General features: G+C 36.3%; 1 protein-coding gene across 3 annotated transcripts in view; it reads right to left on the bottom strand.

Moving 5' to 3' along the window:
• Positions 1–2,732: 2,732 nt before the first annotated feature.
• Smarcad1 (SWI/SNF-related, matrix-associated actin-dependent regulator of chromatin, subfamily a, containing DEAD/H box 1) overlaps positions 2,733–18,533 on the bottom strand; it is a 63,823-nt gene continuing 48,022 nt past the window's right edge. For all 3 annotated transcript variants that reach the window (XM_050162326.1, XM_050162324.1, XM_050162325.1), the window contains exons 13-24: positions 17,866–17,925; positions 17,692–17,767; positions 15,945–16,080; positions 15,325–15,462; positions 12,665–12,760; positions 12,443–12,560; positions 11,964–12,085; positions 10,418–10,606; positions 9,647–9,765; positions 8,455–8,637; positions 7,270–7,379; positions 2,733–4,008 (exon numbers count right to left, since the gene is read on the bottom strand). In XM_050162326.1, the coding sequence (XP_050018283.1) occupies positions 3,947–4,008; positions 7,270–7,379; positions 8,455–8,637; positions 9,647–9,765; positions 10,418–10,606; positions 11,964–12,085; positions 12,443–12,560; positions 12,665–12,760; positions 15,325–15,462; positions 15,945–16,080; positions 17,692–17,767; positions 17,866–17,925 (1,409 nt within the window). In that variant the 3' untranslated portion in view covers positions 2,733–3,946. The remainder of the gene's footprint in view (positions 4,009–7,269; positions 7,380–8,454; positions 8,638–9,646; positions 9,766–10,417; positions 10,607–11,963; positions 12,086–12,442; positions 12,561–12,664; positions 12,761–15,324; positions 15,463–15,944; positions 16,081–17,691; positions 17,768–17,865; positions 17,926–18,533) is intronic.

Here is an 18,533-nt window from a genome sequence, read left to right as displayed (position 1 = left end):
GGGAGGGAGAGGAAGAGGAAGAGGAAGAGGAAGAGGGAGAGAGAGAGAAACTTTGGTGCATACAGATCAGAGATGGCACTGAGGGCTAATAAGCCATGAACAGAATATGGAAGGGCCATGAACTTACACAGCTAAAGGGAAAGAGCCTATACAGAAAGGATCCAACTACATATAATGCTGGAAAAGGCAAGATGATGAAGACAGCTGAGGTTCAGAAACTGCCCGTGGCACTGGTGACACAGACAAAACTGGTGGCAGATGGACAGTTCTGTGGGATGCTGTCTGTCGTGGCAGGTGCATGCTCTTACATTTATAAACGAAGAACGCAGAACACCAAAAGTCAGCTGCAAAGCAAACTGTGACTTACAGGAGACCAGACGCTGATAAGTGGTACCAGACTGTTCCTTGGTGCTGCCGTGAACATGAAACTTCTTTGGAAAAAAAACAAAACAAAATCTGTGTTAGTTAGCTTTTTATTACTGACAAACTATAATAGATTCACATAGCTTATAGGGAAGGAAGATTTATGTGGCTCCATCTCATAGACCAGCCCAATGATTGGCTGACTCCTTTGAATTAGATCTGTAGAGAAGTAAAATATCATGATGGGCAGTGTGTAGCAAAATGACTGCTTGCTTACCTCATGGTGGCTGGGATCAAGAGACAAAACATGAAAAGTAATTCCCTGCACAGTCCTCTGGGGGCCAGTGAGATAGCACCACAGATAAAGACACTTGCAGCCAAACCTGAAAACTTGATATCAATCCCTGGCACCTACGTAAGGGAAGCAAAGACTGACTTCTACCTATTACCTGTTGACCTACCCTCAGGCACTGTGGCATGTGCACTCACACACATCTTAAAAAACAAGTCAATAACCTTCCTTAAAAGAACCTTCTAATTAGCAGTATTTAAATTATCCTTGAGGACTGCTTATTTTGTACTGCTTTGAGACAGGGTTTTTTGGTATCTCAAGGCTGGCTAGAATGCACTAGCTGGCCCAAACTGCCTTGAAACTCATTGGAAGCCTCCTGTTTCTCTGCTGTCATGCCTCAATTCCTATTTTAAACTAAATTGTTGGAAAGCAGACTTTTGTTTTATACCCTGGCACGACAAATGTTTACTTGGTATTTCGCAACATACATGGAAATACTAATGAAGCAGATGGTCTTATGCTCTCTATGAGGTTCAGAGGAGAGAGAACTTCATTGCTAACAGGCAAGATAGAGGGGTGGGGAGGGAGAGTATAGTGAAAAAAGAAATACATGTCTAGCTAGGTGTGCTTATTTAGCTGGGTGTGTTCTTGCCTTAGAAGTGTTCTCTGATTTGTGTGTGTATGGTGGGGGGGGGGCTTGTATGTTATTATGTATGTTATACACAAAAACTAAGGAATTTGATCTTTTGGGTAAAATTTTGTTATTGGTGGCTGCTAATGAAATAAAACAGAATCTCATTGCACCGGTATCTATCATGTGATTGAAATAATCTACAGTAAAAGAAAAAATCTTCAAGCAATGCTTTAATGCAGGTGGTAGTGCTTCTGTCTAGGTATTTCCCTCCATATTCCACTCCATAAAGCTAGTCTTTAATGGAAATAAAAATTTAGGAAAAGCAATGGATACAACTCTTAGCAAGATAGTCTTACATATTTCTATGATTCAAGTGTAAAATGTAACCACTGCATGTTCTATAGGGTAATATTTAACATATTTTAAATGTCAAGAAGAGCAGTAAAGTTAGATCTCTCCTTTATGGCTGCTTAAGAGCTGTACCAATGGAAAGCATCTTCTGACCTATCCACACCTCTACTCTGGAATTCCTACTGGCCAGAGCTGCCTGTCCTACACATATAAGGCACACTTATTATCCATGTGTGACTTGTACTAAGAAAATGAAAAATAAGACTTACATTATGCTGGGCATTGGTGGCACACACCTTTAAACCCAGCACTCCAGAGACAGAGGCAGGCAGATCCCCAAGGTCAAAGCCAGCCTGGTCAATAGAGTAAGTTCCAGAACTGCCAGGGCTACACAAAGAAACCCTGTCTAAAAAAAAAAACAAAAACAAAGAAACAAAACACCTGCATCAATTACTCATAACAACTTGTAGCTTTTGTATGCTTTCTGCTAATGACTTGTAATGTTCAATGGCACCAACCCAATGAAGGCACAAGTGAGGATTCATTCTAAGTAACAAATCAAAATTAACTGCCAAACAATTTCTTGAGCATAAGACAATCCCATTTCTGCTTAACACTATCTACTTCTATGGGAAAGAATTGAAAGAGAGTTAGAATCTATTACAAAGGGTGTGAAATACAACTTAATGATCGCAAATATTTTTATTAAGCCCAAGACATAATAATAGACTATTACAGGGAGAATCCAACTACATTTCATTAGAAGAAATATTAACAACACAACAAAAATGCCTTGTGTGGGAGATACATTCATACAGAAAAGTTAAGAGTTTACTGTGGCTTTAAGAGGTACGCTTCCCAACAACTTGCTAAGTGACCTGGGTACTGTGATCAGGAGGAGGTAGCATTGTCACCTGCAGATTCTTGGTAGCTCTGTAGTGTCGCTATCTATCTAATATATTCATTTAGCAGCAAAACTATACTACTGAGTCTGGAGCTGTAAGAGTATATATCAACCTTCTAATAGCTTACCTAGCACCTTAGTAGTCAGGGTGTCTCGAAAAGTATGAGCTCCAATAATTAACAAACCTCTCATTTATAAATAAGTTTATTTATAATGATATTTACATAATAAAAACAAAACACGAAACTCACAAGTTGTACAAAGAATCTGGCGTATAATAAAAACAGCAATATAGACTGACAGGCAAAATTTAAAGGAACAGTTAATAAAGACTGAAATTTCAAAGACAATTTTACTTCTAAATTTCACTTTGTCACCCACACTGAACTGGAATTGAACAATGGCTTCTCTTCAGGTGGTCTTGTATTGGAAATCCTGGGAGCTGATAATTGTGTTTTGGTAAGACTTTAAAGTTAGTGACTTGTTTCCATGCAGTACCTAACGCTGCCTTCGTATGGAGTCACATCCAGTCTCCTTTGAAGTGAAGTAGCTTTAAGTTATTAGTCTGTTCTGCCGGCCTAGAGACACGTCACAGCCTCTGCTGATCTGTGGTATGGTTGTAGGAAATATACGAGAACTGGAGCAGAAGTGACTGGACAACCAGTTCAGAGAAGCGAAGCGGGAGAGGAGACTGATGGTAACACACACAAGAATGGCAGATTTAATGAGCACAGAAGTTCAGTAAGAAAATGAAAAAGGGAATTGAGCCACAGAGCAGGAGAAAGACTTGTTACTACTCACTGGAAAACAACTTAGTGCCTAGCCAAACAAATGTATTTTAATAGAAGTAGGAAGAGGACCTGGGGATGTTAGTAGATGGAAAGCCACCTTTCGATTCAGGCTGAGTTCTTACTGACATTGGTGAACATCTGCTTCAAATAGCAATAAAATGAAGGCTAAAAAAAACCTATACTGCTTCATTCTTTAACATAATAAAAACTTCAAATGAGACAGGTAAAAACAAGACATAAGCATTGTCAAATAAGGCACATGTAAATCTACACACATTATCCAGTGAAAGACAATATATATATATATATTTGGAGGTAGAAATAATTACAAAAATACTGACATTTCTAAAGCATTAGCATATTTGTTACAAACAATCACCAACTAATCCCCATTCAGAAAACTGCTTTGTAAAATGATTATTCAACATCTTCAGGATGTGAATATATGGAGAATACAGTTAGTGGCAAAAAGTTGTCCATACTATGAGAAATGCAACATGAAATTATAAAAAGTTACAAATGCTCATAAACCCCATGGTCACTGTGATGTGAATGTCCTTGAGTGCACCAAGTTGAATTTCCTCATTAGTCAGGAATTCGGATTTCTCCTCTCACAGGCCCATCGATGTTTTCAGTAATGTGGCTATATCTGCTGGCATACTTCCTTCATCAGCTGCAGGTCAGAAAATAATGTGAAATGTTAGGCAGAAATATCTGGGCTTATGAGACATATTTTCTCTCAACATTTTCTTTTTTTTTGGTGAATTCCTACCTATAACTCATTCCCAGTTTGTTTCAATGTCATCAAAAAAACTGCCCTAACATAGGCAACTGAGTTATTAATTTCTCAGGCAGTGGCAACAGCATAGCTGTAAAGTCACAAGCATTTCTGATGTGTTCAGCCATCAACTACAAACAGCTTTCTGAGGTATACAGCCAAAATAAAGCACAACAAATTATTTCTCTCACAAATCCTCAGACATAATCAAAACTATAAGAACACTCTCACCTGCTGTATTCTCTGGTAAAAGTCACGTGGACAGGACATAGAACTCTGGCTAACCCATAAGAGGTACCGAGATACCTCTCCCTCCAAGCTTATTCAACAGATCTGAAGACAGTCCATGGTACCAAATTAACACATGTCCTAAACTAAACTAACTAGTAACACATTTAAAAAATGCAAAGAGAACAAAGAATAGAGTCTTCTCAGTGTAAATATACTACAGACAACAAAATAAAATCTAAAGTGTAAACTTTAATAGGACCCTATTTTCAAAAGGGTGCTAGAGATAGAAATGGCTCAGCATATGCGAGCACTGGCTGCTCTTCTGTAGGGATAGCCCAGCCCATTGGAGAGACGTGTTCACCTCGGGCTAATATTTACATATAAATCTGGCCCCTCTCTTTTTTTTTGTATTTCCTGCTCATCACTAGATCTCTGGTGTTGTAAGCTATCCCTTCATTAAAATTTGCTGTTTCATATTAAGTTAGCCTAGTTATTACGCCAATTACACTCTTCCAAAGGACCTGGGTTCAATTCCAAGCACCCACATGATGCCTTACAACCATCTCTAGCTCCAGAGGATCTGATGCCCTCTTCTGGCCTCGGTGTAAAGTGCACAACACTGTGCATAACACATGCAGGCAAAATACCTATACAGGTAACAAAATAAATGAATCTCATTTAAAAAAAATATTAAAAGGACAACAGGGAGAAATCTGAGTAGAAAATGTGATCATATCTGAAAGTCACTTGTTTGCAGCAACTCAGAAAATATTTATCTAAAATCCTTGAGTGTGAACTGCCATTCTTGAAACTAACTTCACACTGGTGCTGGGAGAGCAAAGGTAAACACATACTGTACCCATCAAAGCTTTCCTTCATACCATGTTTTCAACATTTTTATATCAAAATTTCTGTAGTAAAAGTTCAATAGAGTAATTAACCAGTTACTTTAATAAAGAATCCTTTTTTGTAGTAAAAAAATCTCTCAACTGTGGGCTTCTGTACAAGTCAAAATAAAGCTAAATACTTTCTTACTTCAAGAATTTGTATTGAACTCAAGTTGTAAAGACTGGAACTTTAAAGTTATTTATGCTTTTAATGTTGAGACCTTGGGAAAAGAAAAGAAGGGAAGAAAGAAAATGCCTCCATAAAATCAGGCAGTAGACAAGTCTCTAAGGCATTTTTTTAATTAGCCATTGAAGTAGAAAGGCCTAATTTAAGACCATGACATTCTAGATTCTAAAAGAAAGCAGGTTGAGCAACCCAGTAAGCAGTATCCCTCCAAGGTCTCTGTATCAGCTACTGCCTCTAGGTTCCTGTCCTATTTGAGTTCTTTTCCTGATTTGCTTCAATGAAGAACAGTGATCAGTTCAGTGAGCTTTATTGGGCAAGCAACAACAAACAGAACCAAGGGAGGATAAAGGGCTGTGCTTGGGACTCCCGAGCTTAAGAAGCACTCTTAAAAACTGAGTCACCTTTCCAGGCCCCTGTTTTAAATGATGTGAATATACTACTTGCTAAAAATTACACACATAAATAAATCATTTAAACTTATTAAACTTAACTATCTTCTCCAACAGAGATAGAAAGGAACTATTTACTTAAGGTTTCTAAGGCCCAAGTAATTTGATCTGAAACACTGACATTAAAAAATTTAAGTGTATTTTACTGTATTTTATTTTGATATTTACTATTAAAAATAAAATTATGTAAGTATTAGGGCTCTGAAAGTTATTTACACTACTGCATTGCTGGTGGGAATGCAAGTCGGTACAACCCTTTGAATGTCAGTGTGGTGATTTCTCAGAAAATTAGGAAACAACCTTCTTCAAGACCCAATAATACTACTTTTGGGTATATATCGAAAGGATGCTCAATCGTGCCACAAGGACATGTGTTCAACTATGTTCATAGCAGCTTTGTTTGTCATAGCCAGAACCTGGAACAACATAAATGCCCCTTGACCGAAGAATGGATAAAGAAAATGTGGTACATTTATACAATGCAGTACTTCACAGCAGAAAAAATAACATCTTGAATTTTGTATGCAAATGGATGGAGCTAGAAAACATTATTTTGAGTGAGGTAACCCAGACACAGAAAGACAATTATCACATGTACTCATTCATAGGTGGTTTTTAAACATAAAAGCAAAGAAAACCAGCCTACAAACCACAATCCCAGAGAACTCCGACAACAATGAGGACACTAAGAGAGACTTACTTAGATCTAATCTACACGGGAAGTAAAAAGTAGAAAAAGACGAGATCTCCTGAGTAAATTGGGAGCATGGGAACTTTGGGGGAGGGTTGAAGGGGAGAGGGGAGAGAGAGGAAGGGGAGCAGGGAAAAATTAAACTAAAAAAATAAAAAAAAAAACCCGAGGAAGAGACCTGATTTCAACTTCTAACCTCCAATCACACATATCACACATATGCATATATACTACACATACAACACTGCTGTGGGAAATAATCTCCTACACTTTAAAGATTTGTCACTCATATTGGTTTAATAAAATACTCATATTGATTTACTAAAACACTGATTGGCCAGTAGCAAGTCAGGAGATATAAGCAGGGCAACCAGGAAAAAAAAAATTATTTACACCATAAAATACGTTTTCAATTTTTTGAGTTGATAGTGCTACTCATTTAGAGAACAAATCATGAAATTGTGAATGAAGGTACTGATTTAAACTTGATTTTATTTTGGGGATATTCTAGAGTCCACTATAATAGATAGAAGAGAAATATTTTCAAAATCAAGGTGTTTTTTATCAATCTGGCAAAAAAATCTTAGTTACTGTTGTATGTGACATTAAGTATGCATAGCTTTTCAAACTGGTTTGTCCTCCATACTAGTTAAGAACTCTGGTAATCTGTACTTTAATAAATTTCAGAATTTCTGTTTACAAACAGCTTACCTTCATCTATTGTGGTCATATCTTGTTCTAGTTTCAACTTCTGTTGGTTAATTTTTAGCATGGACTCTTCAATGGTTCCTTGGCTTATTAATTTAATAACTAATACTTCTCTAAAAATAAACACACAAGTCCACAAGTCACTAAAGTAATTTAGATACATATTTCTAACACTTCAATAATAATAGGCAAAGTAAGTAAATGACTCAAGTGGTTAGAATAAAAATGGCCCCCATATGCTCTTATATTTGAATGCTAAGTCACCACCAGAAAAAGATTAGAAGGCGTAAGGAGTATAGTCTTATTCCTTGTAAGTACAAGTATACTTGGAGGAAGTGTGTCACAGGGATGGCTTTGGGGTTTCAAAAGCTCACACAAGGCCTAGTGTCTCTCTGCCTATGGATCAGAATAAAGACCTTTCGACTACTGCTCTAACACCATGTCTACAATGTCTGACACTATGCTCCCACCATCATGACAATGGACTAAGTCTCTGAAACTGTAAGCAAGACCCCAATTAAACGCTTTCTTTTACAAGAGTTGCCTTGGTCATGGTGTCTCTTCACAGCAATAGACCAGTGACTAAGACAGACCCATAATTAACTTCTTTTATTCAAACTACTTGAGATTGGCATTTAGAAGTATTAAAACATTCAGATATCCATCCTTTCCTAGTGATCCAAGAGAACAGAAAAATATGTGTGCTTTGAAAATTACTGATAAAACCTCATTACAGTGGAGAGATAGAGTATGGTGATGAAGTATTTGCCAGACAAGCATGACTGCCTTAATACAATATTTTCCTGTTTCTTTGTAGCCCAGGTCTCTATGCAGCCCAGGCTGACGTAGAACTTGCTCTGTTGGGTCAGGACGGCTGGCCTGAGCCTTGTAGTATTCTGATTGAGCCTCTCAAGTGATGCAATTATAGGCATGAACTACCATTACTGATAATATATATGTCTCATAAACTATAGAACTACTTGGTATGGACGTTGGAGTTTAATTGCTAGAAAATAAGTGAGAACAAAGAACTTTAGACAACATCAATGTACACTGATTTAAAAAAATAGCATCTACACATTGCTGAAAAAGTAAAAGCTAACAGAGTATCCAGCACACCTTCTTTACTATTCTATACTAATCAAGCCAGAACTTGATGAAAACTAGATTTCAACTGACAATACTTACTTAGTCTGACCAACTCTATGGCACCTGTCTTCTGCTTGTTTGTCATTGTATGGATTGCAATCAATGTCATGAAGTATAACAACATTTGCTGAAGTCAGATTTATTCCTAATCCACCAGCTTTGGTTGACAAGAGAAATACAAAGATATCCATATCTGTATTAAACTCATCAATTAGATGAATCCTATAGGACAAATAGATTAGGTTCAATTTCACTAAATGATAAACACATAGAACTGAAAACAACAACTTCACATGGAAAGCAAACCTACGGGCTACACATACGTGCTCTTCCCACTACACCTACTTTTTTCTCTCCTATGTCTGAAGGACGCCCTCAACTCAATTCAATCATTCCATTTGATTAATCTTTGAAGTAGTATTTTATTTCTTGGGTACTTTGGATTTAGCTAAATAATACTTATCCAGTTTAACAGCTATACCAGTAGATAGCAGCACATCAGATGAAACAAGAACTGCATGATCTAATCACATCCCAGGATTTGTTTGTCATGACTTTGACCCTTAACACTAATACAGTGGGGGTAAAAAAATCACCCTAGCTGATAAAAATAAACCAAGATACAAAAAGACCAGAACAATTACTTAGAAAAATAAGTAATTTTTCAAAAACCTGTAAAGACTGGTTTTAGGGTTGTTTCTATTTGGAAAAGAGGAGGTTGGCACAGGGGATGCCTCACTGAATAGCCTAAGTTGGCCTCAAATGTTAGATCTTCCTGCCAAACAAGAACTTTTTTTTCCTAAAAGTTTAATTAACCTTCAAAATATGAACATCTGACCTAAAAACAATGTTGACTAAAATCTTAAGATGCTTTAAACACTGAATAGTTTTTAAAAAGAAAAAGTTTCAGGGTTGGGGCTGTAGCATGGGTATAGAGTCCTTGCCTAGCATGTGAAAAGCCCTGGGTTTAATCCTTAATACTGAAAAAATAAAAATAACATGAAATAAAAGGCAAAATTATGAAAAGCATACAATTCTCAGATTTTTCCAGAATATATTTGTATACAACTCTGGGTAAAAGAAAGTAAAACAAATTCTCCTCTTCTCCCCCAGGAAATAATATGAAACAACATAGGCTAAGTCTTAAAAGAAGGAATTTCTATGAAATGTTCCTTACATTTAAAATGCTAGCAGAGGCACAAATGAGTACTGTCTGGCAGCTAATACCAACCTTTCTGAAATCTGAGTCTTTCCATCTAATCGGAGGTACCTATGTTGATGATGCATTAAGAGAACCTCTAATATATCCAGCATCATGGTAAACTGGCTGAATAATACAACTCTATCACCCTGTGGAAATACATTCATGAATTAGAAACAGGAAAGTAAAACCATTACACTACCCAAAGCCATGAAGCCTACAAAATAAGGAGCACTTTAAAGAGCCTTTGGCAACTTTGCAGAAAATTCCCCATGATAAAATTATGCAGTGTCCATAAATGTTTTTAAAGTAAAAAGCAAGTAACAGTACCGAGGATAAATTTATTTTTTCTTATATATGGATAAATTACCTTAATTTCTAGACTTCAGTATCAGAAGTTTAACTCAGTTATTAAGTTAAAGACAGTTTACTATTATTTCCTTTTCATAATAAAAGAGCATCATTCAATGGGAACAGCTTCATAATCACTATTTGGACATTAATGCTGAAAATTTATGTTATTTCATACAAATCACAGTATCATTTGAAGAAATCAGTCACCTTCAAAATGATAATACTCTAAGAACTAACATATGCAATCTTATCTGACTTTTATATTCTCTTTGAAATTCTACATAAAGAAAATTATGTGAAACAAATATTCAAAACATTGGGTTCTAGAAAAACGTAGAATATAAACTAATCTTTAGGACAACAACAAAACCAGAATCATTCTTTCTAATATCTTCTGTTTCAGAAACTCAACCAGGCAGATACAAAGACAGTCATCCTTTTAAATACCTTCTGTTTCAATTCAGACAAGATGCATCCTAAGGCTCGGAATTTCCCAGAATCTAAAATCAAATCCATGTCTAACTGGTAATTATTAATGTGTCGATACTGTTTACAAAGTATATGTAGTTCAAAGTCTGTCATAACTTCCATGTCTTCAAAGATCAGGTCAGGGTTAGCCTCACAATGTGTAGGTTCCTTTTTAAAATGAAACAATAAAACATAATACACAATTTATAATAGGATGAGAATAATTTAATAAAACCATTACACATTTGCAAAATACTCAAACCAGACATTTTAGTATAATAAATTAAGGATAACAAATGAGTATTAATTTGGGGTATCATAAGAAAAGGGGGATTTTTAACTCTTCTCAATAGCACGTTCAAAGACAGGAAAAACTTTTCCTCTTATTTTGTCTGAACATTTCTTTTTATGATTGCCATTACTAACATATAAAATATCCTTTGCCCCACTACATAAATAATTTTTCCACAATTTGGAATTTAAAATTGAATAAAAATTTGAATAAAAAATTTAAAATAATCCTGGCAAAACTATCTAGGGGTTTACAGGAAACAAGAGCAGTATCATTATGAATTCTAAGTAAAAATGGGTCCAAGTAACATGCACAGGTGGTTCGTTAGGAATTCTTTGTATTTTTATGTGTTTAAAACATTCCAAAATAATTAAAAGATAACTCATTGCATTCAACACAGATTTATCTACAAAAAGAATAAGGAGTTAAGAAAGAATGAGTCAAAAATAAAGACTAAACTGACAAAGAGAAAATTACAACAACAAAAACCAAACTGAAAAAAATAAATGGGAAAACTGTCCCATTAGCAAGGACACAAATCTAAGGGATCTTTTAGTTTGGTTTAGTTTTTGTTTTTTTGTTTGTTTGTTTGTTTTGGTTTTTCGAGACAGGGTTTCTCTGTGGCTTTGGAGCCTGTCCTGGAACTAGCTCTGTAGACCAGGCTGGTCTCGAACTCAGAGACCTGCCTGCCTCTGCCTCCCAAGTGCTGGGATTAAAGGCGTGCGCTACCACTGCCCGGCTGTTTTGTTTTTGTTTTTTTTTTTTTTTAAACTTAAAAATTTGTATTATGAAAGTCTAGCTGAGAAATTAACAAACTCTTCTCATAAAGAGCCAGGGACCAACTGACTAACAGTTCTTTTAGCTCGGTAGTTAAAGTGGAGTATACTGTACTTATTCAGCTCCACCCACAGTGAGAAACCCTAAGAGAAGAACACAGATGAATGGGCATGTTTGTTTTCTAACAAAAAAGAGTTACTGGCCCAATTTGCTCATGCTAGGCCTAATTATCTTTTCTTTCTTGTTTGTCCCTCAAATATCTTTGCCTATAAAGTGTATTTCAGGTCAGGGCTGCAGCATGGATGACGGAGAGATTGGATAGCATACGCGAGGCCTGCAGTGGTTCAAAGATGAATATGCCCAATGTTTTAGTTGCCTGACTTTCAGCCTAAGACCACCTGAATCATTTCCCAGTGTTATTAGCAAAGCTCAGAAGAGTACAGAACAAGCCCTTACCTTCAGCATTAGCTGAGACATCTCCCTCAGCTTCTCGGGTGTGTAATACTGGCGATGTAATAAAGGGTGGTTGGCCATTTTTCTCAACTGCATCATGACATTGCACATTTCTGTGTTTTTTTCTGTAATCCAAAGAGTATACATTTAAAAACAAAAGGTGAAACAGAGCTATTTATTAAAGTCTACCTCAATTTTTAACACTTAAAAATATGTCTTGAAGCCAGATGGTGATAGTGGACACCTTTAATCCCAGCACTCAGGAGGCAGAGGCAGGCCTATGTCTGTGAGGACAAGGCCACCCTGGTCTACAGAGCTGGTTCCAGGACAGCCAGGGCTACCCAAAGAAACCATGTCTTGAAAACCAAAACAAAATAAAAATTCTTCAAATCCCAGCTAACTCTTCAAAAAGAATAACCCCTAATTATCATATGCTCTAGTCTAAGTTTATTTTTTCATAAACTGTGCAAATCCGATGTTACCCAGATTGTTGATGGACTTTTTAAGTCTGTTGAAAAGGCCCAAGTAGAGTTGCTCCTGCTTCTCTGACATTGCACACAGCTCAATCTGATCCTTCTTAGGAGGCAGCTGCTTGAGAACCTTAGGAAGAAAAATCACTTCATGATTTTTCTGAGAATATTCTAAGAAAACAGAATTTTTAAGAAAAAAAATCTGCAACCAAAAACACCTAAATTAAGAATTACCTCCTCTTTGACTCTTCTGAGAATAAAAGGCTTTATTATTTGCTTTGCATGTGCTATTCTCTCCTTTTCATATATGCTCTGCTCATCTGCTGGTTTCTAAGCAAAATAAAAACACAACCCTTTAGAAATTATGTTTTGAAATCATCACAACAATCCCATGTTACAAAATGCACTATCTGCAGACCCTCGATTCACAGATGAAAATACATTGGACTGTTTGGGCTTTTCCAAAACATAGTAGAGTGAGTTAAACTCATGACCTTAGATATGACAGATGCTTTAGACTAAATTACTGCTTGGGCCCAGAACATCACTTTTAAATTCTGAGCTGTAATCTATTTGAAGTTTCATATATATTTTGAGGTTTCATGGTATATATATTATCATGTATTTTACTTAAGTAATAAATCTGGACCAGACTAGTTGGTATTTAGACCCAACCAATTTATCACATGGATAAAATAAATCACATGGATTAAAAATGTGTGCATATGTTTAAAGAGAGAGAGTAAGAGGGTAGAAAGAACAACAAACCCATGTCTTTGTTTAAAAAAAAAAAAAAAAGTCTTCCCCAAAGTCAATGTAATTTGATGCTAGGCAAAGCTGCTGGTAATTTGTACCAAGTCAAAGCTGCTGCGTTTGAAGAATTACACAGTAAAGTTTTACATAACAGGTCCTCTGGACCCATAAGATGGAAGAGTAGTTCATAAAATCTCCCAGTCTATTTCTATAGTTGCACATCAAGTGGGAGCAATTAATCAGCAAACATCAAAAAGACAGATGATATGCAGTAAAACAATTCAGAGAAACGATCTTTAAAAGAAGAAATCTTTAATAAATAATAAATAAATAAATAAATAAATAAATAAATAAAATTTAAAAAAATAGAGATTTCCAGTCTAGCAGAAATAGTACTCAGTGGAGAGGTATCAAGTGCTAGTTAACACTTGGACCAGTGGTCTAGAGACGAACCAGGTTTACAGAACAGACAAGCTCATAGAGCCCCAGATACCCAGCAGTGTTTAGTGTACATCCCAGTGGACAGCAGAGTAGTGTGACGCTCAGCTTTAAACAAGACACTCACATCACCCCCTGAAAGGCTGACAGGCCATCTTGGAAAAGGGAACAGAAAGAGTTTAAGAGTCAGATGATGGGAAAGAGGGCCACAAAATGCTGTCCAATGGGTAGAGCATGTCATGGCACTCAGGAACTTACAGCGATGGAGGCTGCCTACAGGTATGCATGAGACAGAGCACCTAAACATTTAGTCACACATAGGAGCAGGAGTCATTAGACCTGGTCCAGAGGAGCTAATAGTAATGGGAGCTACTAGGTAAATCAATGTCACTGTATTCATGGTATCATGAATATCACTGGTGAGTTACCTATATAGGCTCCAGTGGATGGTAGCTTTGCTTAAGCCCAGTGGGTCGCCAGTATATAGGAAAGTGAGACTGACACTTAGTGAGAAGACAGTAGGTGAAGATAGCAAGGGGTTTAGAGGGCCGAATAGGACCAGAATGCATTTAAACATGTATGAAATTATCAGAGATTAAATTAATAATAGTAAAACAATAAGGTGGAGAACAACAGAAGATACCTCATGTCAACCTCTGGCCTGAACGTGCACATGCACCTTGAGTACATACAAAAATAGAAAAGACAAAGGTAAAGGCCATCTTAAAGATCTCAGGGGTGGGTGTTCTCCCAAGTTTCAAGCAAGACACTCTAGAAGTAAGCTGCTTAGATAAGGTCGCTCAGCTAAGAACTAGAAACCCCTGAGTCCAGTCAACTCTCCTCTCCAGCAGGTGGAGAACAAGAAGAGCCATGGAATAAAGTAGTAAAATGTAGTTTGCTACATAAAGCACTGGGCATCTTCACATGCTCGTAATGTCTACTAAAATAACAATTTAATAACCATAGTTTCTGTAGTCATGGACCACAAGAGATTCTTATGAAATGCATCGAAGTCTGAGAACACACTATCTTCTCTCTCATCAGATTATACATGGTAGATTCATAGATGTAAGCAGAGGTCACAAAGTCACTGGGTTAATATCATGCTTCTGGGTAAGACCTCTAAGCTCTACCCCCAGAAGCCTCTAGCTTCCCAGGACAGTGACTATGCAGACAAGAGATACCCACTGGGTATCTGGAAATCCTAAACTCTAGTTCTACCTTTGGAAAGGCTAGTCACCATCTCCAAGACAGAGGACCTTCATAGCTGGGTCTTAAGTTCTAGTTTTCAGTCCCTGTCTTTGAGTTGACAGTGTTATACAAGTATTCTCTTGCTAATGGTATTTTGATAATGATAATTGCATAAGGTATTAAAATTAGTGGAGGCTGAATAAAGGATATACAAGGGAAAAAAAGAATGCATTTTAAAAAATATATATATAACCCAAGATTTCTGAGCTCTCAAACACTTTTAAACTATTATTCAGCTCTCATAGGGATACTGAAAACTCAAAACTCCTAAATACTAGCACTAGAACTGCTTGTTATTTTCCTGCATACTGTGTCTGATATCTTTACATATAGTATAACAAGTATTTAAGCTCACTTGATAGAGCATGTACCATGAAAACAACAGTAAAAGTGGAAAGAGCAAAGCGTCTAGCACAGCTTCACATCTGGGGAAAACAAACATGCATGCTTACCATTTTAGAAGAAAACATCCTTCGGATTTCACTGGTGCTACTACTAAACATGTGTGGCATAACAAAATTCAACAATGACATGAGCTCTAGCAGATTATTCTGTACAGGTGTGCCGGTGAGCAGTAAACGGTTATTTGCCTGAAGGTGAAGACAAAACTTATTTAGTTTTCTTTAAGCGTCTCTCCCTGTCTTCTTGTCTACCATTTCCAGTAAAGGATACAAGAACATTGTACCATTTTGTGATAGAAGAGAAGCTGAAATACTTGATGTCAGTTACTGTCATTTATTATACTTCAGGCAGAAAGTGAAACTGCTGGTCATATTTTGAAAGTAGTAATTGTATCCTCAATTAACTTCTATGAGGTGGCAAAAGATAAACTATACTTGATATAAACAGCGTGCCATATAAATTGAAGGTCATGTGCAACACAGTACTAAGAGTATTTTTTTTTTTACATTTTTAAAAAATTAGTGATGAAAAAGAAACAAAAAACAAAACAAGAAGTACATGACAGTGGCAACAGGGTCCACCAAGCAAAAGACCCTTAAAGACTAAGACTAGCTCCTTGATATGTGTGTGTGTAAGTTTTTTCATAACCATTTATAAAACACATTCTTACATTAATTGTCATTAAGTGCTGGTAGCGGATAGAGCCCATATTCTTCAGCATATGGCCTTCATCAAAAATTGCATAATTCAGTTTCAGCCGTCGAAAGAGACTGCGATCATCAGAGCTGCTGATTGCACAATTATACCTGTTGCCAAAGAAAATGAATTATTTCAGATTGTGCTATTTAGGGGCTTAGAGCTTATTAGAACACAATGTGGGTTTCCAAATTATTTTTCTTAAAAATGTATTTAATTACATTTATTTCTTGTTTAAGTACATGTGTGACACCAAAGGTCACGTTCTTTCCTGCTCAGGCTGTCAGGAACAGGGGCAACTGCTTTACCTACTAAACCATCTCACTGGCCTCTCAATTATTTCTCTTTTTACATTTCGAATAGCTCTAATGAGAGAGCACTAAACAGTCAACTCTCAATTACTGGTGTATTTTTATTGAATATTTACATACATGTAACCAAATTATGCAAAAGGAAATTTAAATGTTACAATATTAGACAACCCTGACATACTTTGGAAGCTGTCAATTTGAGAATGATTTAGAGATAATCTAGCACTGCTATATACTTTGCCCCATACATTTTTCTAAGAATAGAATAGTGAAACAGAACAGTAGGTCAAAGAACTACCAGGTAACACCCAAGAGTTCAAGACTAGATATGTTTACTTAAGAAAAAAATGATATCTGTTTAAAGCGATGGCTCAGCAGTTACGAGCACTTCTTGCTCTTGACCAGAGGTCCTAGGTTCCATTCCAGCTGGCATACTACCATACTGGCAGCTCATTGCTGTATGTAACTACTCGCATATCCAGGGGATCTGAAACCCTCTCTGGTCTCTGCTGGCAACTATAGGCAAGTGGTGCGTATACACACTAAGGCACAAAAGCTTATTACATGAAATATCTTAAATCCTTAAAAGGAAAAAGGAAGTTTTGGATAAATACTGTCAAGAATGGACTCCTATAGAAGATGGCAGTAATAAAAATTTAAATACACTATAAAAATATTAAGCTTTCCTCCACATATTTACACTCAATAGTTTCAAACACGTAGTGGTTATTCAAAGCTATACTGAAACTGGGTGTGGTGCTAGCCTAACATCTCAGCACCTTGGAGTAGACAAAAGGATTAAGAGTTCAAGGAAGTACTCAGTTAAGTGAATTGGAGACCAGCCTACTTAAATGAAACCCCAACTCAAAAAAGTGAAAGAAACCAAAAGAATTAGTTTCTTTGTCATCCTTACTCTGCCCTAATCGAGATTTTTTTGAGATTTCATTATATTTGTTATTAATATTTACTTGCAAATTAGAAATATAAATTATTGGTGTAGAACCTCAAATTTTATCTTAAGCTTAACTGAGTTTTGTTATGCTATCAACTAAACAAAAATTTCACCCCCATTTTTAGTAAGCTGATAAAACAAACTCGAACAAAAAGCCTTATACAAAAAAATTGAAAAAGAAACGCCTTCACTGTCAGCCTAAATCACACCATCACTTCTGTTGCACAGTCCCAGCATAAACTCCCCTGCACATTACTACTATAAAACAGTTTACGAGCTGAGCATGGTGGCACATGCCTTTAATCCCAGTACTTGGGAAGCAGGGGCAGGCAAGTTCGAATTCAACTTGGTCTATATAGAGTTCCATCAGCCAGACTGTATAAGACAACCCTTAAAAAAAAAAAAAAAAAGACCATGCAAATTCACTCTACCTCCTCCCAAATTTTCTTAATACTCACGTTGTAACAATTACATTGTAATCTTCATATTTATTATGGATGTTGAATCTAATTTGTTTACGCTCTTCTTGAGAACCTAGAATTTAAAAAGGAAGCACACGTCGACTGTATTTATTGTATTTAATTATATATTTCAAATTTGAAGAACCTGAAGATGAAAACCAAATGACTTACCATAGTAACAGAGCACATTTAAAGTAGGACACCATAAGTTAACTTCTCTTAGCCAGTTATCTACAAAACACGGAGATTATTTAAATCTGTTATTGCAGGATTTATGTTAATTAAGTCAATTTTGCTTTGAAAACAGCACTATGAATATTATCCCTCATGATTAAAATGAGAGGATCTGAAATGGCATCAAGGTCGGGGGAAAGGGGTAGAAGACAACTTTATTTAAGTGATAATTCTAACCCAAGGAGAGACAGTTTTTATTTTTTATGCACAAAACTCTCACCCCAACTTGTCCATTCAATTAATTCAGAAAGGATGGATTAATGATTTAAGGAGAGAATAAATTACATACTTTTAGATTCAAAGTTTTTTTTTTTTTTTTTTTTAAAGATAGGCGGGGTAGTAATGCCAGCTAGCTACTCAGGAGCTGAGGCAGGAGGATCACCCAAGTCTAAAAGTTCATGGAAGCATGGATAGACAACATAGAAAAACCTTTTCTCAATACCCCATCATATTCTTTTGTTTATCTTTTACATTCAGCTATATTTTTCCCACCCAGAGACCTTGTATAGCCCAGGCTGACCTCAAACTCACTACACATATGAAGATGACTTTGAACTCCAATCCTCCTAACTTCCTCCTACAAGTACTTAATATTACAGGTGTGT

The sequence above is a fragment of the Alexandromys fortis genome, unplaced genomic scaffold, assembly GCF_014885135.2.
Source record: "Alexandromys fortis isolate MF-2015 unplaced genomic scaffold, M_Fortis_MF-2015_v1.1 scaffold_117, whole genome shotgun sequence".
Classification (NCBI taxonomy): domain Eukaryota; kingdom Metazoa; phylum Chordata; class Mammalia; order Rodentia; family Cricetidae; genus Alexandromys; species Alexandromys fortis.
This window is presented reverse-complemented; position numbering and strand designations above follow the sequence as displayed.